The sequence below is a fragment of the Hakea prostrata genome, chromosome 5 (genome assembly GCF_041222555.1).
Source record: "Hakea prostrata isolate BN-2017 chromosome 5, UWA_Hpros_2, whole genome shotgun sequence".
Taxonomy (NCBI): domain Eukaryota; kingdom Viridiplantae; phylum Streptophyta; class Magnoliopsida; order Proteales; family Proteaceae; genus Hakea; species Hakea prostrata.
The window spans coordinates 16609150-16630894 of record NC_142604.1 but is presented as its reverse complement, the minus strand read 5'-3'; the positions used below and the strand labels follow the sequence as shown (position 1 = coordinate 16630894).

General features: G+C 36.8%; 2 protein-coding genes across 2 annotated transcripts; both read right to left on the bottom strand.

Moving 5' to 3' along the window:
• Positions 1-8887: 8887 nt before the first annotated feature.
• On the bottom strand, positions 8888-10618 carry LOC149015470 (expansin-like A2). The gene is made up of 5 exons (XM_089155037.1): positions 10344-10618; positions 10076-10207; positions 9837-9946; positions 9550-9728; positions 8888-9434 (listed from the first exon to the last, which is right to left on the bottom strand). Exons 2-5 carry the CDS (start codon positions 10185-10187, stop codon positions 9056-9058), a joined length of 780 nt encoding a protein of 259 aa, XP_089011163.1. The 5' UTR covers positions 10188-10207; positions 10344-10618; the 3' UTR covers positions 8888-9055.
• Positions 10619-17734: 7116 nt separating this feature from the next.
• LOC149015469 (expansin-like A2) lies at positions 17735-19186 on the bottom strand. The gene is made up of 4 exons (XM_089155036.1): positions 18877-19186; positions 18633-18742; positions 18368-18546; positions 17735-18282 (listed from the first exon to the last, which is right to left on the bottom strand). Exons 1-4 carry the CDS (start codon positions 18986-18988, stop codon positions 17904-17906), a joined length of 780 nt encoding a protein of 259 aa, XP_089011162.1. The 5' UTR covers positions 18989-19186; the 3' UTR covers positions 17735-17903.
• Positions 19187-21745: the final 2559 nt, after the last annotated feature.

The window sequence follows — 21745 nt, the reverse complement described above, 5'->3', positions numbered from 1 at the left end:
CTACCATAAAAAAAAATAATATAAGTAATCTTTATATTTTTCTACTATATATTTAGGAGGGATGATTTACTTCAGAGCGCTAACAAAGTAGATTAGAAGTGGATCCCCTTTTTAAACGTATGATAAAAAAGGGATTCACATCCTCTGTAATTCTTTTTCTTACAATTCCTTTTAATTCCCTCATAGGATTGTGTCATGTGGCATTTCAATAATCCAAAGGTTACCCAACAAATGAAGTTTAAATAAAATTCAAATTTATGGGTGGGTTTAAATGAAATTCAAATTTAGTTTAAATTTGATAATCATTGGATTACTTAAATGCTACATGGCACAATCCTATGAGAGAAAATGTGTGAGAAAAGCATAATCATGTGCCCACAGAGATAAAGGATCCCAACTCGATGGTGGAGGGAATGTGTATACTTTTATGATTTTGTGCACCCTAGGTTTACGGGTGCACTCCGTAAACAACATGTCAATCTAATGATAGTGGAGTAATATTTTATCAAAATGGTATGCAAAAAAATTGAAAGTAGAGAATGTGAATTAATAAAGCACTTTTTTTTTTTTTTTTTGTGCAGAATAGACCATTAGTCTGTTAGCGAGCATTTAGGAAGATGGTGTTATGGTCAGCCTATATTTGATGGTTCGACCACTGCAGATTAGACAATGTTGAACATAATTTAATAGCATAGGCAATCGTATAAGACAAATGAAGACATACAATCATAAGAATGGAAAACTTATCTTATTTTGAATGACATGAATGATCTCCTTGTTGAAAGCATCATAATATACATCCATCTAATGATGCACAAACAAAGTTAGCGGAGTTGAGACGTGTCGGTGGTGGTCGGCACTTTCTTTAATTTAAACGCCCCGAATAATACACACGGGTTTTAAGTACGTTTTCACCCCCAAGATCAAACAACACTTCCTCGCAGACGATGCACTCCATCACGATGAACTAAGGGATCCAAAAGCTACATTCACCAATCCGTTGTTGACATAGTTTTCAAAACAACTTCACAAAACATAATTTCTCTCTTTCTTAATAAACAACCCCTTTCACCTTTATATAAGAGAGTAAAAGACACCATTAAGGGTTGTCTCCAAGAAACATAACTCTTCCCTTAAAGCTTGTTTGTTAGCTACCAAACTAGCCTCTAAGGAAAACATATTGTCCACTTAGGTGTCCATTGGAAGAAAAAAAAAAACAACTAATTAATCAAAATGAATTTTTTGAATTTTCAAATAAAATTACTAAAATTACAATAGACAATCCGATCACAATCGACTTGAATAGTTCAAATCCATCATTCGATTAAGTCGGATAGTTCGAATTGCTCTTAAAGTCCATATCAGACTTCACAACTACAATCCAAGTACTATTCTCTTGGGGGAGAAGACTCCACTTCCTAGGAAGTTAGCAACAATTATAGAGTCTCATTTGAACTCCATTACTGCACAGTTAATGTAATATCTCCTAAGATATATAAATACCCACACCTTCCTCATCAACAGGTACACACTCTTGGATTACTCTTTCTAGCATTGAAAGCTCTACAAATTGTTTTCTTCTTCTCAAGTTGTGCGATTCCACTAACTTGATTGTCGGAGATGTTCCTTGACTAACCCAATCAAGCAAGTTTTTTTGTAGATTGGTGGAGCAACAGATGGATTTTGATTTGATTTGCAAATTGCCAAATACCCTGCTAGCATGTGTTCAAAAATCTACTTGATGGTCACTAGTTTGCATATATATTTCTAGGGCAATTTTAAAGTCCCCACTAAGCTGGATTTTGGAGTTTGGACACATCACATCATATAACCCCAATAGGTTGTAAGATTTACTAAGGATTATTGGATTTTTTTTTTTTTTTTTTTGATAAGAAGAAAAGTTTCATTAAATTAAAAGCACTTACAGCCATAATTTTGAGTTGCATTACCTGTTCCTATTAGTTGGAATCGGATAGTGCTAACTTTTCAAACAAACCTTGGAGCATTGGGGATGAGAATTTGTCAAATATTACGTGTTTGGTTGTCTTAGCAACCTTAATTAACATAGCTATATGGTGTAAAGGCCATGTTCCAAAATTTGGTTTTGGTGACAGATTTGGCAACTCTTCTAAGTTGCACCAAATTTCCTGTATCCCAATCCCTTGTGTTGCTGCCTTATCCATCCCATATTGTATTCCAAAAAGAGCTGCTTCTAGCTTGTCCAGAATCTGCACGGTTCCAAAATCGATGGACTGTATATGTCCATTCATGTGCATCCCAATGCTCCATCCTGCCATCCCTAGGTGCTGGTTAAGTACTCCTGCATATATTAATACAATATTATTAGGTTTTGGGATGATGTTGCACCAATTTAAAATCTGAAAGGTTAGGTTTTCTACATTTGGGGTTGGAGAATTATGAATTGTAATTTCATTTTTCTGTAGTTTAAGATTTGCAATCCAGTGATTCAGGCTATTTAACACCTTTATAGGGTTAGGATTTTTTTGCTAAAAAACTTTAAGATTTCTTTCCTGCCAAATGAAATTACAAGAGATAGTAAAGACGGAAAGAAACCATTTGGATTTGGATATATCCAAGTGGGTTTCAAGGTTTTGACACCGACTCAGATTGACGAGTCTCTCCAATTTTCAGTTCATAAGCCCAGTGGTCCAGCAGCATGTATTCTTTTGGCCCATTCACATGATATAAAAACATGCCAACTTGTTTCGCTCGCTTCCTCGCAGAGAGCACATTCCGATGAACAGTTAGACCACTGGGCTAGTTTTGATCTGATTGGTAGACCGTCGTGCAGTAACCGCCAGAAAAACACCTTAAATTTTGGGTGTATGGGGGTTCCCTAACGAGGAGAAACGCCTATTGATTATTTCAGAAAAGGCTTTTTTCACTGTGAATTCTCCATTTGGAGAAAGCAGGGAGGACCATGAGTCGTCATGGTCCGACAAATTAATTGGTGTTGAAATGATGGAGATAAAATTAGGATGAGTTAGAAATATCTCCCTGTTGATGCTTTGGATATTGTTGAGGACCTCAACAACCGTTGCTTGACGTGGCCCTATTGAGAGATCATTTGTTGATGTTGGATCTGGCATTTGTGTTGGTAACCAAGGATCAAACCAGAAAAAAGTTTGTGTTCCAGCTCCGATTTTTCGTGTCACCATTGTTTTTAATTGAGGAATTATAGTTGTGAGACTATTCCAAATCCATGATCCTTTCTTTGCACTGACTTTAGGGTCAAAAAGAGATTGATTTCTGAAATATTTTGCTTTTAGGATACGGACCCACAAAGCATCGAGTTGAGTTAGTATCCTCCATCCTTGTTTCAGAAGCAACGATGAGTTGTAATCTTCCATCCTCTTAAAACCCATACCTCCCATCGCTTTTGGCTTGCAGTATCTACCCCAAGCAATTAAGTTCAGTTGTTTTTTCTTGTTTGGCTGGCCATTCCAAAACCTTTGACAGATCGCATCTATTTTGGTGCATATAGTCTTTGAGAATTTCAAACATTGCATTTGGTATAGCGCCATAGATTGCAGTGAAGCTTGCATCAACACTCCTCTTCCTGCTAAAGAGAGATTTGTTGCCTTCCAAAAAGCCATCTTTTTGGTCATTCGCTCGAGCACAAATTGCAGAGTTTTTGTTTTTCCTTTCCCAGTCATTAATTTTGTTCCCAAATATGTTGTTTCTCCTCTTAGTTCTGGTACCCGTAAGATAGAAAGTATCGCATTTTTGTCCTCTCTAGGCACATTCCGGCTGAAGTGAACTCCACTTTTCTCAAGGTTGATCTTCTGTCCTGTCAAATCCGAGAAAAGTTCTAGGAAAGCCTTTAAAGCCATCACTTCTTCAATGTCTGGCTGCCAGAACAAGAACGTGTCATTTGCAAAAAGTGAGTAATATCTGGTGCCCCTCTCCCGATTTTGACACCACTGATTAGATTGAGGGATTTATGTTCATCAAGGAGTCGAGACAAGACTTCCATGATTAAAAGAAAGAGATATGGACTTAGGGGGCACCCCTATCTAAGACCTCTCGATCCCGAAAACCATGATTAAGGGGAACCACTCATTTTAATCGAGAAAGTGGGAGATGAGATTAAGATGTCAATTAATCTACACCATTTGTCATCAAACCCAAGGAAATGAAACAGCTTGATAAAGATGCCCCGATCAGCCTTATCATAGGCTTTTGACATATCTAATTTTAAAGCAATGAAACCTTTTTTGCATCGGGTTTTTTTTCATGAAATGAAAGATCTCATGTGCCACTATGATATTATCCGTAATTTGCCTTTGTGCCACAAACGCACCTTGGTTTGGTGAAATGATTTATGGGAGAAAGGATTTCAATCTTTTTGCTAAGATTTTTGCAATAATTTTGTAGGACACATTGCACAAGCTGATGGGACGAAAATCCGATACTAATTTGGCAATTTCTTTTTTCGGGATGAAGCAAAGTAGAGTGTGATTAACTCCATCTGGGAGAATCTCATCCAAGAAGAAAGACTTAACAAACCTGAAGACATCCTCACATATGAGGTTCTAGAATTTCTGATAGAAAAAAGCATTAAAGCCATCCATTACCTAGTGCTTTATGAGAACCCAATGAGAAAACAAAATTTTTAATCTCTTGATTGTCCAGTGTGATGGACAAATTTCCGCCATCAAAATTGATTGGAGGAAAGAGACATTCTACAAAACTAGGGTCCAAAGTTTGATTAGATTGGAACAGATTTTTCATAAAATCTGCAAAAACCCCGACTATCTCACTTGGTTTCGTGAAAAACTTCCCATTAGCCTCAACCTCTGAGATTTTTCTCTTGTGGAGGTTAACTTTACTAGACAAGTGATAAAATCTGGTATTCATATCCCCATCAGAGATGTACATGCCCCGGGACTTTTGAAACCAAAACATCTCCTCCGCCTCCATAGCCCAATCAAGTAGTTGTTTTTCTTACCCTAATTCCCTCCCAGTCAGGATTAGGCCCTTGTTCAAGAAGCTCGATTTCCATTGAAATACGAACAAAAATATTGTCCACACGGCAAAAAACCGAGTTGTTTCAGTGTTGTAGGAATCGAGTCATATTGGCTAATTTGACATGAAAGGGAGAGGGTGAATTTTTAATCCAGGCTGATTGAAGATCCATCGAAAATCTAGGATGGGATATCCAAGCATTTTGAAAATAGAACAATTTCCTTTTGAAATCCCCATCAGAAAGAGGGAGCAAGATTAAGGGGTTGTGGTCAGAGCCAACAGCTGGAAGTCTTTCCATCCGTTGGTTAGGAAAACAACTTATCCATTTCGATGAGGAAAAGACCCGATCTAATTTTTCCTTAACCAAATTAGGGGGTCTTTGTCTATTTGTCCAAGTGTACGGGCATCCAATGGCAGAAATTTCACTTAGACTCTCATCATTAATGAGAGATTTCAAAACCGACAAAGCCCCAAAAGGCCTAAACATCCCCCCCAACCTTATCTTTAGTCTCCAGCAATTCATTGAAGTCCCCCATGATTACAAAAGGTTCGGAAAGGTTTTGAACTAAAGATGCCAATACCTCCCAGAAGATCTTTTGATCCGAATACTTGGGAGGGGCATAGATAAAGCATACGATAAATGATAAATTATTCATCCAGCAATGGATTAGAAGGGCTGAAGGCTGTGAAGAAATTAGTTTAGATTTGAAATCTTTTGCTTTCAACACTATAATTCCACCCTTCAGCCCTTTTGATCCACTACTTGCCATATGTCCCACAATACTATACCTTGACAAAATATTCCGCTTTTTTGAGAAAAGTTCATTATGATCCCTACATTTTGTTTCACAAAGGAACACCAGATCCGGATTATGTTTTAGCAACAATTTTTGGATGTAAAGTTGTGTGAATGTGCCATTAATCCCTCTCACATTCCAAGACAAGAATTTCATATTGTTCGAATGAACAATATAAAGAGCCACAACAAGATTCCTCCACCAATCAAACCACTCCACACACCACTTATGGACAAAATAAAGTTTACTATAAATCAGGATAGGGAAAAGGAAAGGGGAATTAAAGAAAAGGTAACAATAAGTTTTTCCTTTACACCACATGGAAATGTATGAAGGGAATAGACACAAGCAAGAAACGAAACAAATTGAAATTAAGCAGGGTCAACAGTTAAGCATAAAATCTATTTCTAGATTTGGGTTTGAGTTTTTTAAGCTAGCTATTCATGATTGCAAGGATTGAAATGAAAAGCACAATACATAAGTCAAAAAATTTAGAGTATTTGTGATAAGGAAAGACTTGGGGGATGCCAGAATCAGTGTTCATCACCATGTCCTGAAAACCAGTTTGCAGGGGTTGCGTGGGTTGTGCCATTTGTTGAGTGGGTATCATTGGATTAGCGTTGATTAGAAAATGTGCCTCGATAGATTTCCCCACAATCCAAAGTAAAGAGGTTGGGTCAGAAGATTCTCTTAGAAGTGAATCCAGAAAAAGATCGAACCGATCAATGGGTGGGAGTTGCATGTAGTTGGGAGAATTCCTGCGCCGTTTACGAATGATTGAAACACCAAGTTCAGCATGGTCCCTGTTCTCCTCAATAGGCTAGACAGCATCCTCAGTTTGTGAACAAGCATCAACAAAGGCTGGAGCTTTCGAAACCCTCATTTTCGAGCCCTCATTTCCCCCTTTTGTATCTTTATGGTTTGGATTGAAAGTGATTGAGTTAGTGTGCAAATTCTGAATTGTAACCCTTTCAACTTGTTCTAGCTGATCCAGTGCCTTTAAAATTTTCCCCAACAAAACCGGTTTTGTATCACTTGGTGCGATGGATTCATCAACTTCCATACGTTTTTCCTTCTAAGAAAACCGATTTTTCAACATTACCATTAAAATCTTCTTTTTTCTCATTAAGGACATCAAGTCCTATGTCCAGATTTCCCATGTTTTCCATATCAAACACTAGCTCAGGAAGTGAGCTAAAGATCTAAGTCTTCAAACCAGACTCTTCAACCATAATTCTGCTCTGAATCTTCAAACCAGATTCCTTTGTATCCTTGACAACCAAGCCTTCATTTTGTTCAAGTAAATGATCGTGTTCTTTTTCATTTTCTTTTTCTTTCACTTTCAATTTTCCATCGATCATCGACTCACCTACCATCACCACTTCTTCCCCAGAGCCTTTCTTCCCCTTCAGTTCAGCCTTCGAATCAGCCTTCTGATTTATTATTTTGATTTTATAGTTTCTCTTCCCACTTTTTTCAGCTTCTTTCAGACCCTGTGTCTTCGAGGCCCTAGTCTTCTCCACCCGGGTGCTTCCCTCCCACGAGTTCCTTTTGCTTTCATAAGGAAATTCCTCAACCGAAGCATTGATTTTGTAGAGATTTTCCAATGAAAAAGAAGAAAGGATTCGGTTGTTCCCGAATTTTATCGGTTCTGTGGTTAGTTTCTGATAGATTTTCGCCCCACATTGAGGCAAAGACATAGTTGTATCTTCAGCCAAAGGACATCGAGTAGTTGGGTGAGTAATTCTTCCACACTCCTCACAGATAAACAGAAATTCATCTGCAGGCTTCACATGGACCCATTCATCATTTTTGTTTATAATAAAAGCATACAGCTTCACTGGAATGTTGATGTTCAACATAACCTTCGCCCTAGCTGAGCCTTCAGGTAACCCCATTCCTGCCACTTCAAGCTGTAGTTCTACCACTTTTCCAATTTCATTTGCAGCCTTAAGTATCATACCGTACTCGAAGCAATCAAACCGGATGTCTTGCAGTTGGATCCAAACTGGCAACGGAGGCTTCACTTGGTTGCTGTTGTAATCCGGGATAGGATTCAGAGCGAGATGCATAAGCTTCTTCTCCACCCACCACGGTGCCATGGATAAGACTTCATTCCTATTGACTTCCAACACAAAGGTTGCACGAAACCCAGCCCTTTCAATGAACGAGATGTCAATAGCCCCCAACAATACCCAAAGATCAACCAATCTTTGGCATACCTCAGAAATTTGCTCTTAATGTTCTTCAATCACCATACCAAACAGAGTTGTTGAATCCAAACATCTTGCTGAAGCGTTGGATTGCTTGGTTGTTGAACCGAATTCCTTCCACCCCACAATGCTTGAAGAAGAAAAGCCACGATGCTTGAAGAAGAAAAGCCCCTATGGGAGTCCCTGGAAGAGTGCCTTTCATACTCATGACCCACCAATCTATTGGAGTAGGACGGAGCAGGATGCTATCTAGAGTCCTGAAAACGAGAGCCAGTTGAACTTGGGTTTCTCTTCATTGCACCCGTGTACACAGTTAGTCCATCAACTATCAAGCACCGACAGTAAAAGAGGTGAAAACGAAAGAGCCTTATGAAGATCGCACTTTAGAAACCTGCAAAAGAACAATATACATAGCACAATCTCAGCAATAGAACAGAGTAAAAAAAGGAAAGAAACAGAGCATGATTTAGGAGTGTTTAGAAGAGTAGGTAAGAGTTAATTTTGCAATAAATTGTAGTCTTGTCTTAGCGGGAGATTCAATCCGTATAGCTGACTAAAGACTGGAGAGGAAACGGTAGGAAACCTTCAACAGAGTCAAGAGAATATGAATTCGATTGGTAAGCATCAATATGGTGGAAATCTATCACTATAGCAAAGAGGCACATTAAATGATCAATTGCTCATCCTCAACCCCCAACCCAGCGTTTTCAAGTTACATGGTGAAATACCGACTAGCCCCCCCCCCCCAAGGGAGGGGGTTTAGCTCATAAGGGACGGAGACTCAAAGGGCAAGAGGGAAAAAAATATCGCCAGAAAGAGGTAAGGATTATTTCCTTTTTTTTTTTTTTTTTTGGGGGGGGGGGGGATAAAAAAAGTTTAAATGATTGTTTATGGACTCCTTAATCTAAGGGTCGGAGATGAGGAAATAAAGGATTTTTTAATTCTGAGTTACATAAATGAGAACTTGTTTACAAGAAGAAATTTATATCATTTAATAAACAATCGAATCAAGCTACTTAATGTAGGAGTACAGCAGCACTCTTATGTACAAGGCAACTACTTCCACTCCTTATCATCACAAGAACTACAACCTTCTTGGGCTATATCACTGATCTGAACACCGGTATCGTATACAATTCCGGCTTTCCAATCTGCCGGTAGGACTTTTGGTGCCCACACCCACTTCCCATCATACCCTCCTGTCACCACCAACCGGAGCTGCAAAGCTCCAGCCGGAACCCTACTTGTGTTCCACACTGCCCCATAACTCCTGCTCATGTAATTCCAACCTGAAGAACCCACCTGAGCCACATCAACACCCATAATGTCCGTTTGCCCACCTTGAAACAGAAACTTGATTGCTAAATTCTGTGGCTTTTGGCTTGTTTCTTCCACTCTTACAGACAGATTCTGGTTTGGATAATTACAGGGTACCCTGCAACATTCATCAACAAATCCAATGTTTATAATCAATGCCCAGAAACTAAAAAGGGTCCACTCAGATCATTTAATTTTGCTTCCTTAATGAAGAACAAGAAAGCATTGTTTACCGTTTGTATTCCACTGGGACATTTCCAAGCTTCAGAATGTTTTTTCCCATGCCCTTATTGGCCATAGCCATGAATGCTCTGCCACTGAGAACGAAATCTGTTTGGCTTTTCTTATTGAGATCAGTTACAATAACTGTAGTACCTTTTGTGCTACACAGGGCCTTGTTTTTGCACCTTATCTGCAAGAAAAGAAAAACCCCCAATTACTCCACTAGCAATCAAAACAGAGATGGATCGGTAGCTTATTGAAGAATTAATTGATTTTTTCCGTAGCTGATCAGACATACCTGAAAGCAGCCTCCACAGCCAATTCCATCTCTATAGATGGAATCAGCAGCAGCAGCAAGGTGCCCACCATAAAAGCCCAAGGCCAAGGAGCCATACCCACAACTACCAGCTGCGGTTAATCAAGAAAATAAACATTACCCATCAAGAATTTTAATGCAATTTCATCTGGGTCTGCACCCATTCCTCAAAAATTGCAACTTATCTGGGAGAAAAATGAAAAGAAACATAAAGAACTTACAAGAAAGAGAAGCAGAGGAGGAGAAATATGTCGCTTTGGATTGATGCACGCATCTGTCGCAAGCAGCTGCAGATGAGAAAAGAATGAAAAGGACGCACAAGAAGATTGCCATCTTTGATTCTTTGTCTGATTCTGCTTATGATAGAAGGAAGAGTGGCTCATTAACAATTTATAGAGAGGCGCGAATCAAAGGCGTACAGGAAATTAAAGGGGCAGGAATCTGTTCAAACGCGGCGGAGAAAGGAAACTTTTGGGGGCCATTCCTCACCGACTCTCCTACCGAGCACGCGCAGAAAGTCCACAGAACAGGAAAACAGGAGAACAGCTGTCCTGCTGTAATGCTGTGAGCAACAATGGCACTTCTTCAGTGGCGTTATGAGTGCTTTTGCTTATTGTTTATGAGATGTCCATGCAAAAGACGAAGCTTCCACCATTGACTACTCACTGAACTTTGTTCCATCTTATCAATTTATCTATTTAGGTTCTTAGCTGTCGTTCCAATCCAATTGTTCTGTGGCTCTGGGGCCTATGGCTGTAATTGTTAGATGAGAAAAGAGCCTTGGATCCATGGATCATGGGTCAACCTCATCAAGCAATTTAAGTACTAAGTTTTGCACAGATTTTATTACTATTATTATTTTTGGGTCAGAAAGTTTGTGCCGATTAAGCGTTCGTCAAATTGCTGATGCCAAATTTTGATTTTCTTAAGAATCACTTCATCACAAAAATAACGATGAAGAAAGGAATGTGTGTGAACTGTGAAGTGATCTTGAAGAATTGACTGGGGTTGCATTGTTGCACCAGAAAGTCCATATTTCCCTTTGTTCAAGCAAGAATAATTGCACCAGAAACGCAACACGGCAACAGCTATATACATTCATATAACTACAAATTCGAGAGAATATAATCAGAAAAGAGACAACCTTGTAGATCCATGTTTCCACCTAAACCATCTCTCTCCGAGTATATTCCGTGGCACAACCTTAGGGGAGTGGTTTGGTTTTCTCTCATCTCAGCCGGAAAGAAATAAAGTGTACCAATAATACCAATAATGCAATTAAAATGGACTTTAGAATATTGTTTTTTTTTTAATTATTTTATTTAGCTATAGGTCATTTGTCTTAAGGTTTAAAAAAAAAAAAAAATAGTATATTTGGCCATGGACGTATGATTATCATTTATCAATATGGAAGAGGAACTTACAAAACAACAATTATTGTCTCTCGTATGATAAGCGATGGCCGCCTATTAATTTGTTGTGAAGACCACAACTTTATAGTCGATGATGTTAGATAATCTACAATCAGATTGACGTTAAACTAAGGTAATTTATGCGTATCCAAAAAAAGAGGAGAAAAAAAGAAAGAAAGAAAAGGTGATCTATAGGTTGTCACCATCTTTGTCTCAAAAAAAGGAAAGTGGTGAAGTCACATTCCACCGGAATTCTTTGTAAAAACATCTTTTTGTCATTCCAACTCTACCATTGCCTTGCATATCTGCTTCAAAATTTGTTCTTCTCTCTAAAAAGGATCTAAAATGCTTGGACATTTTACCATCTTCATTCCTAAAATTTCCTCTTACACTAATGGGCTTGGATTCCCCATTGAATTGCCATCTAGTTTCATCTTTCAAATCTGAATTGTTTTGGTTTTTTTTTTTGGTAGGGTTTAAGCTAAGGGTACTAGAGTCATTTTAACATATAAGGGTATTTTGGTCATATTTAAAATTTATTTGAATTCTAAGACTTTTCTATAATTTTTGAATTAAAAGGGGATTCACGAGTTTCATGGCAAGTAGGGATGTGTATGTAAAAATTTAAAGTAGAAAAAAAAAATGAAGGCAAATTGGTCATAAGAGTGATAATTTATCATAAATTGACTTTTTTTTATAGTACAAGAAGGCAAATGCTCAGCTTTTTTTTTGACTAAAAATGACATACACCAAACCTCAGAGGTCTAAATGAAAATTTAAAAAAGAAAAAAAAATAAGGACAAATTTGTCATAAAAACAATAATTTGTCCTTAAATTGACTTTTTCTATAGTATAAGGGAGGTAGATGCAAAGTCTCAGTTTTTTTGGACTAAAAATAATATAGACCAAACCTTAGGAGATCTAGATGAAAATTACCCTTAAAAGTTTTACCTAAAGGCTTAATGAGGGATAATTTGAATATTCAAAATACCAAAGAAAAATGAGAGTAAAATTTTGGATTTTTGGAAAATTAGATATGAAGACTTAAATAGCAAAATTTTGATAAATAGAGGTCATGTCAAGAAGAAATAGGGTTTGACCTAGACCTGTAAATGGATAGCTGAAATCCGCTTCCGAATTCGCATTCGTATTCGTTTAAGGGTATCCGTATCCGAAAAATTTCTTACCGGAAAATATCGGTATCCGTCCGCTAAGCAACCGGATTCTAATTTGGATAATTGCTTATTGGATCGGATTATTATCGGATATTCGATAAGTTTCGTTCGGATCGGTGCTTTCCAAATTTTGCGGGATTCGGTGCGGATTTGCTAATTGGATTCGGATTCGGATACTAGTGTATCCAAGCCGAATCCGGTCCGTTTACAGGCCTAGTTTGACCTCTTCAGTAAAAAGTGTTGGTTTTACCACTAGAACAGCTCTGCATTGGCTTATTATACCATCTTTATTACAGCACAAACTGATCTTGATTTATCCTCAAATCCACGTAATATTTCTTCTTCTTTTTCTTTTCTATTTATTTATTTCCTTTTTAACACCTTTTTGGTGAAATGCAATAAAAAAAAATACATGATTAGATTAAAGGGGGTGTCTTTCTAAACTTCAACCCAACCCTGACACACTTTAGCTAAGTCCGGGCCCACCTAATCCTAATGTAGGGTTGATGTCTAAATCTGGCCCAACCTTATTGAACTCAGCCTAGCCCAAGCAGCCTAATTGACTTTAATTGAGCTGGAATGGGCTCGGATTAGCCTTGATGATTCCTCGTTTGGCCTTGATTGGGGCTATTTGGCCCTAATTGACTCTGTTCGGCGATTAAGACCCTGATTAACCTTTTATGGCCTTCACTGGCCCTGTTTTTCTCCTACTTAATGGACCCTAACTAAACCTGTTTGGCCACTTTAATTTTGACATTTAAAAAGAAAAATGCACCCCAATGGTGGAACCCCTCTATTAATCAAAGAGGTAATTGGAAAATCACTATACATTGAGGTTGTTACATGATGGTTAAATTCAAGTAAACCCTAAAGAAGGGAAGAGTATTTGGGTGATAAAATACCACACTGTGTTTGAAAATCAATTGTTGAAGCAGATGGTTCGTATCAATGTTTTTTTTTATTTTTTTATTTTTAAAGAAACTTTTACTATGTATAGAAGAAACTTACAATATAATTCTTCCACAAAATCCAAAAATAATTTTACGAAACTCTCATCAGAAAACAAGAAGTTGAAAACTCCGAATCTCACAGTGACCTACAATAGACTTTTAAATAATACTCCAAATAGGTAAACGAGCCAATGCATGAAATTGAATAATCAGAGTCACCATCAAAGTATGTTTAACTAGGTCAATCTAAAAATTGGATACAAATCCAAAGTTCTGCAAACATCCAATTTAAATCTACTTCCATTTTCACCTTCAAATGCTGGATGGGGATGTGAAAAAGAAGTTTCCTTTAGATGGAACCAGGGGTGGAGCCAGGATTGAACATGGGGGGGGGGGGCGCGAATGTGGGCCATTGTGGGGCCCACTGTAGGTCCTATCTAAGAATATATTATTATATTTTAATGTGGAGTCTACATTAAAAATTAGGTAAATTAATAGAAAATTCGTGTGAGTGTGTGAGAGAGAGAAATGAATAATTTGAGAAAGAGAGAGTGAATACCTAATGTGGAGAAAATTTAGAAAAATTCCAAAGTTTACTAACTACTTCAATATTTTGTGAGATGTGTGAGAAAAAAATAGGAATAAAAGAGGAGATTCATGAAAGAATAAATAGAAATGAAAATATGAGAGAATATATAAGGAAAAATTCATGGATCCTGAGTTAGTTTTTAATTAGAATTTAACATTTTATTCCTTAAAATTAGGGATTTAATGATATAAAGATTATGAATGACATTTGTACCCATCATCTTTATCTTAAATTTTTATTTTTAATTTTTGGAGGGGGGCCAAATAGTAGTATTTCACATTTAAAGATAGAGAAATAAGAAAAAAAAACAAGGATATTTACAATTTCAAAAATCCGGGGGCCATGGCCTCCTCCGGTCCCAACGTGGCTCCGCCACTGGATGGAACCCATTAGACGACACAAAGCTCTTATTTGGTGAACCCATGGACCTTGCTGCATGGTTGCTCCTAGTAGAAGAACGACCGAACTAACTGTAGTGGGATGTGCGAGTCTATGGCACCTGAATAAATGAGCATGGGCAAGTAGAGTTTGTGGGTTGATTTAAGCTCATTGACATTGCAAGGCTAGGAAGGCAACTTCACATTGTTCTTTTTTTTTAAGTGAGAATTGAGATTCGCCTAGGCCAGCTTACTGACTACTCCTCAGAGGCTAGCTGTTATATATAATTTAAATATAAACTAGGGCTTCACCCCTGGCCCCAAAGGGATATGAACTGTGACTTCTTATGTGGAAGCATTAGTCTTTTGCCAAATAAGCTCTTCTCGAGATTATTCATTCACATTGTTTCACTCACACCAATGCACTTCCGGTGGAAGCCTACTCAAAGGTTTTAATCAGGATATAATTGTGATTTGTCATCAGCTGCTAGGAAAGAGGACAGTGGAAGTCTGTGGGGGATGGAGACAGGGTTATTGCTCTGCAATTGCTTAATTTAGACATGGCGGTCATGCATCTAGGTAACAAGAGCAATCATGTGATCTATCTCCTCAACCTTTCCATCTTTCTCAATTTGTTTGGCCTTCACTTTAACCTTTCCAAGAGCCACAACCTCCATCAGAAGTTCTTGGTTTAATGTCAAGCTTAGCGAATCTGCAACACCTGATAAGGAACCCATCTTAAGGATATCAGAAAACAATTACATTTACGCCCTCTAAAATTTATTCTATTTATGTGCCTAATACCGTTAGTTTAATTATAGAGTGACATATTCATCCTTAGTGAAATTTAATTTAAGTTTTAAAAATATTAAAATAAAAATATAAACAAAAGCTAATCAATTTTAAGGGTGAATTGACTTTTTAAGAAACTGATTAAAAAAAGAATATTTTTGAATATTCTTTTTATAAAAGAAGTAGTTATAATAAAAAAAATTCACAACCAACATCATGGGTGACTGCCTACATCATGTACATTAAGAATTTGATACTCAAAACTTGAACCAAAGGCAATTACAAAGTTTTCATCGTTTTCTTTTCTTTCTCTATTTAGGGTTTGAAATAAAGGAGGATAATATATTGAAAATCTTAAAAAATATAATATATCCTGATTAATCACTTAACCCTCTTATTCCAACAATACAGTTTTTAAATAACTTAAAACATAACGAGTGTAAATGTAATAGAATAAAATATTTATTTATTTTTAATGAGTGACAGAGGTTTGTTTAGGCCAGCTTATATGTTAAAGGAGTATTTCTTACATATAGTTTTAATATAAGGTGAAGTTTGCCTCTAATTTTAAGGAGATTCAAATTTGTCCATCAAGTAACTAGATCATTCATATAGCTAAGGTTTTGCCATCTTTTGAAAACACAAATTTATTTTAAAGAAGCTAAGGAGAGAAGAAAATGGAGTTTATTTTATTTTATTATTATTATTATTATTATTTATTTTTTTATTATTACAGAATAAGGAGGGCTGTGAGAAACGAGCAATGAGGTTTTTTATTTTATTATTAGGGATAATTATTGTTGCTCCCCTGTAGTTTGATTTTATTACTAATAAAACCCTTTTCTTTACGAAATTATTGACGTCGTTGCCCCCTTCCTTATAACGGTGTTAAGTTGCCGTTAAGTTTGAATATTTAATGTCTAATTTGCCCTTCATTAAAATTAAGAAACTAAAAGACGATTCTATCCTATTTATAAAACCATATTAAATGTCAATTTTACCTTAAACTTCATTTATTTTGAAATTAATGAAATGGACAAAATTCAAATCCGATTTGGTTTCCCACCTTCATTAAACTTCATTTATTTTGAATTTTTTTAGGTGATATTCAGTTTCCAATTTGAGTTGAATTCGATTTCCCTTCATCTTCGGTTTTTATTTGAGTTTTATTCAATCATTCTTTCTTTATTTGGTATTTTTTGTTTTTTATTTTTATTTTTTTATTAAAGAATAAAACAAATTATAGTTTTTTTTTTCCCACAGTTAATTAAGGGTACTACTGTAACTTGACAAAAAGGTAAATAAATAAAGAGATAAGAATAAGGGTGTTTTGGGGTTTTTGAGAAAATATAAAGATGCCACATCATCAGTTAACTAACGGAACTTAACGGTAGGGGGGCAATAGTAATTATAGACAACGTTGAAGGTTGGATTAGTAATTTTGAAAAGTACAGGGGATACAATAGTAATAAAATCAAAGTACAGGGGGCCAATAGTAATTATATTATTATTATTCAACTTTGCCCTAGCAAAAACAGGAATAGCAACTATTGATAGAAGATTAAAATAACTAACAAACAACTAATGGGCCACCAAAAAAAAAAAACTAATGGGGGAAAAGATTAGGTGATTTGTTAGATGATCTATATTTAATTAATTAAATTTGATAATAGATACATAAGATCGTTTAGCCAAGAAAATCTCATTGCTCGTTTTGCCGCTTTTATGCTTTATTATTATTATTAAGCTAAGTTATGAGGTGTTGGTGGTACCAATTGAGCAATTTGACTGTCTACATGCTACAATTTCCCTCTTTATATGATAACCAATGGTATGCAGTTGGATCCATGCCCATGGGGTTCTTTATGAATATAAAATTCATGCGTAACCTAAATTTTTGTAACTAACATTAAAAATGGATCTGCATTGACATACTTTGGTAGCCATACCTGAATAATTCAATTTGTGAGATTTGTCATGGGAGCAGAGCTATGATCCAACTCGATGGGTCCATTTATTTATCCGATTAAATGTACTCTATATCTCTTGTCAAGTCATTGTGAGAACCACATTATTGTGTGAACCACATTAAGTCTCTATGTTATTCTCGTATATATAAAATAGTTATTCTTTTATACAAAAAGCTACTAGCCCCCTAAAAATGGAAAGTGAAATCTCTCATATGTCTTAATTTCAATCTAGACAAGAAGTTGACCCCAAAAAAACAATCTAGACAAGAAACAACTAATAAATAGGTAGATACATTGTCCAAATGAAATACATGGCACAAGAGATTAATTACTTACCTATTTTTTTAAATTATCATTAATTGCTTACTTTATCATTATATTATTTATCATTAATTGCTTACTTTGTTAAGTGATCCCTAAACTACCACTGACAATGAGAGCATTGTACAGCTAGCGACCTAATGTGGGTAGATTGTATTTATGGGAAGGCAAAGACCGCATTTTTGCTTACAAAGTTTCACTATTTTGCTCTTTAAATAAGGTTTTGCTCGAAAATTAGATTTTCAGATTACGGGCTCAAGAAAAGTATTTCTAAAATTAGTGTATGAACGCTCATATTTCATTCAATCTATTAGTATTGAAACATGTAAAAACAGTTTTACACGTAAACTAGAAGATGTTTATAAGAAATTGAAATTAACTCTTTATTTGGTTGGTTGTTTACATCATTCAATCAACAAACGAATCAACCTAGATGGTCTATGAACAAAACCACTAACACCAACTACTTCCGCTCCTCAGCATCACAAGTGCCACAACCTTGCTGAGCTACATCACTGATCTGAACACCAAGATCATATATAGCTCCGACCTTCCAATCAGCCGGCAAGGTTTTAGATGGAAACACCCACTTCGCATCATATCCACCCGTAACCACCAACCGGAGCTGCAACTCTCCTGCCGGAACATCACTTGTGTTCCACACTGCACCATAACTCCTGCTCATGCCATTCCAAATAGAAGAACCAACCTGAGCTACTTCCACGAGCAGAATGTCAGTTTGTCCCCCTTGGTACAGAAACTTGATTGCTAAATAATGTGGTTTTTGGCTTGTCTCTTCCACTCTCGCAGACAGATTCTGGTTTTTATATTCACAGGGTATCCTGCACCATTGGATCAACAAATCCTAAAGACCAAAATCAAATTAAATAAGGTCCAGTCATTGAAGAACAAGCAAACAATGCCTACCGTTTGTATTCCACAGGGATGTCTCCATGCTTCAAAATGTGTTTTTCCATGCCCTTACTGGCCATAGCCACGAATGCTTTCTTACTGAGGACGAAATCTGTTTTGTTGTTCTTGTTAAGATCAGTTACAATAACTTTAGTCCCTTTTTTGCTACACAGGGTCTGGTTCTTGCACCGTATCTGCAACAAAAGAATTTTCCAATTCTTGATTAGCATTCAAACAGAGAGGGATCTGGGAATAAAATTATGGGTTTTCGTGAACATACATGAAAGCAGCCTCCACAGCCAATTCCATCTCTATAAACGGAAGCAACTGCAGCTGCAGAGTGTCCACCATAGAAGCCCAAGGCCAAGGAGCCATACCCACAACTACCAGCTGCGATAAATCAAGAAAACTAACATTACCCATCAAGCATTTCAAAGCAATTAAATCTGGGTATCTTCCTTTTTCCTTCTCATGAAACTGAAATTCATCAGGGAAATTGATGTAAAGAAACAGGAAGAACTTACAGGAAAGTAGAGCAGAGGAGGAGAAATAAGTCGCGTTGGATTGGTGTAGGCATCTGTCGCAAGCAGCTGCTGAAGAGAAGAAAATGAAAAAGAAGCTCAGGAAGATGGCCATCTTTGTGTAACTCCTCTAACTGTGATAGAAAGAAGAGTGGCTTGTGATCTTTATAGAGAGTTGTAAGGTACAGAAGGTATAGAAATCTGCAGAAACACGCGTAGAAATTAGGAGAAATCTTGGGGGCCAGTTCTCACCGACTCCTAGCTTACCACGTTTACAAGGCCCACTAAACAAACAGGAAAATATAGCTAGCTGTAGTGCTGTGACCATGAGTAACAAAGCCCCTCAGTGGTGTTCCCAGCGCTTTTGTTTTTTATTGATTCTGAAAATCTGATACATCCAAGCAGAGAAGAAAGTTTCACCTGACTTCTCGTGGAACTTTCTTCCACTAAAATGGATTTTGCTGTTTGGGTTTTTAGGCTTGTGGGGTTTCTCTCTTTTTTCTGGAACCTACCCATGCTTTCATTCTCCTTCACTTTTACATATGGCTTAATACCAGTAATTTACCTGTAAGTTGGGTGGAAACAATCTCCACATAGTTATAGAGGGATTTTAATTTGCAGCAACAGCTGCAAGCGGTTAGAATTTTGCTAAGTAAAATTGAATCATACAGGGATAACTTGCGGAGATACATATGTAAATATAAAATTATAATTTTACATTCAAATATTTAAAATTTACTCAGTGAAGTCCCTAAAAGTCTACCTGACTTGATTCCTAATTTCCAAACCCTGATGCTCCTTCACTCCCCCTCCCCCTATGTTCATGATCGTTGTTCCACCACCACCATTCCTAATTTCCAAACCCTGATGCTCCTTTACTCCTCCTCTCCCTCCGGTCACCCCCTATGTTCATGATCGTTGTTCCACCACCACCATTCCTAATTTCCAAACCCTGATGCTCCTTTACTCCTCCTCTCCCTCCGGTCATGATCGTTGTTCCACCACCACCTACCACCACCATTCCTAATTTCCAAACCCTGATGCTCCTTTACTCCTCCTCTCCCTCCGGTCTAATTTCCAAACCCTGATGCTCCTTTACTCCTCCTCTCCCTCCGGTCATGATCGTTGTTCCACCACCATCTGCAGCCATACGTTTTTCATTTTTTAGGTATAAATGGGCTTATTAAGCTGGGGGATGAGGATATTAATATGCCTCAACAAGAGTCGAACCCACAAACTCTTCACTAAAAAGTGTTGGTTTCACCACTAGAACAACTCTACTTTCTTCTAACACAGCTTTTTGTTTGCACTCATAAGCCTAATTACTCCACAATAATTACAGTTTCTCATAGATTTGCAACATTGAACAGAAGCGATGGACTGTGCGTTCTCTTCCTCACACTGATCCCAAAAGCCTCTTCAAGTCCCTTCACAATTTGAACCTACACCAAAATTCCAGGTCCAATCAGGTCACCAAGCACTTTGGAAATTTAAGAAGACAACAAAATCGTAAAATGTTGGGGGGGGGGGAATTTACTACTGTGAAGGAAAAACATATGAAACCGTAAATAACATAAACTGTTAAATAAACCCTAAATAATATTTCAGATTACTCAGATGAAACCAATTTCTCCTTTCTATTTTTCTTGTTGTACCTAACTAAGAATTGAAAACCCAGAAATGGCTGTAGGTGGTGGTAGTGGAACGACGATGATGGCCGAGGGAGGAGGGGGAAGATGGAGGTGAAGCGGAAGAGCATCTAGCGTTTGGAAATTGGGGAATCAAGTCGGGTAGATTTGAAGACTTCACTTTGTAAATTTAAAACTTTTGAATGTAAAATTAAAAATTTCTATTTACATATATATCCCACAGATTTTTCCACAATTGTCCGATTCAATTTTGCATACGTGACAAAATCCTGACTGCTAGCTACTGCCGCAAATTAAAATCTGTTGTGGAGAATGATATTAGTATCATATACATATCATTCAAGAAAATAATCATAATAATAAATATATAATTCAGTTTTTCAATATGGCACTCGGAAAAAAAAAGATATTGTACCAATGCTGTATCAGTTATATATTATTTACATCATCAATATTAAATCTGATTCCATATCACTTTGTATGTTCTAAAATTCTAAATTTTGGTGTCCTTTTAAGAATCAAATCACAAAATAAAAGATAAAAGAAGAGATGCCCTAGCTCTGGTCCTACATCTATAATCCCATGTTTCCAGTAATGAAGGATCTCGAGTATGCATTGTGGTATCTTTCTCATCAAAATCATCAAAATGGTTTAATAAACTCTTTATGTTCCACATGTGAACGTTTTCAGTCAAGGCATTAATATAATTTGGTTCAATTTTATTTTAATAATTTCTACTCTCACAAAATCAAATGAATATTATTAAATAATGTTAGAGATTGTTGTCATTCGTGCAAAATATATCCTAAGCGCTTAAGTTGAGTCAGATGGACTTCGAATTCAAAAAATATTTATATCTTAAGAATACTTTTTTCGAAAACCAACGTGGAGCTGCACAATGTATGGTGGTATGGGAATAAAATTTATTAGAATTGCTAAAAAGGCACGTGAAAAATGTTATTTTTTTTAAAGAAAATTGTACTTTGAACAATGAGAAAGGCCATATGGACTGAGAAGGTAGAGAAGGTTTAGGGAATAAAAGAAACATGTTGTTCTGTAGGTAACTCGGCTTGGTAGGTGATCACGTTCTTTAGAGTATCCTTGAACATCTTTACGACGCTATTGGTGCTTGTCAGAACCAAAGTTGGTTTTGAGATTGAATAAACGCTAGAGGCCGGGTTGAAGTATCTTAGGATGATCAATAGGGTTTTTGTTGAACTTGA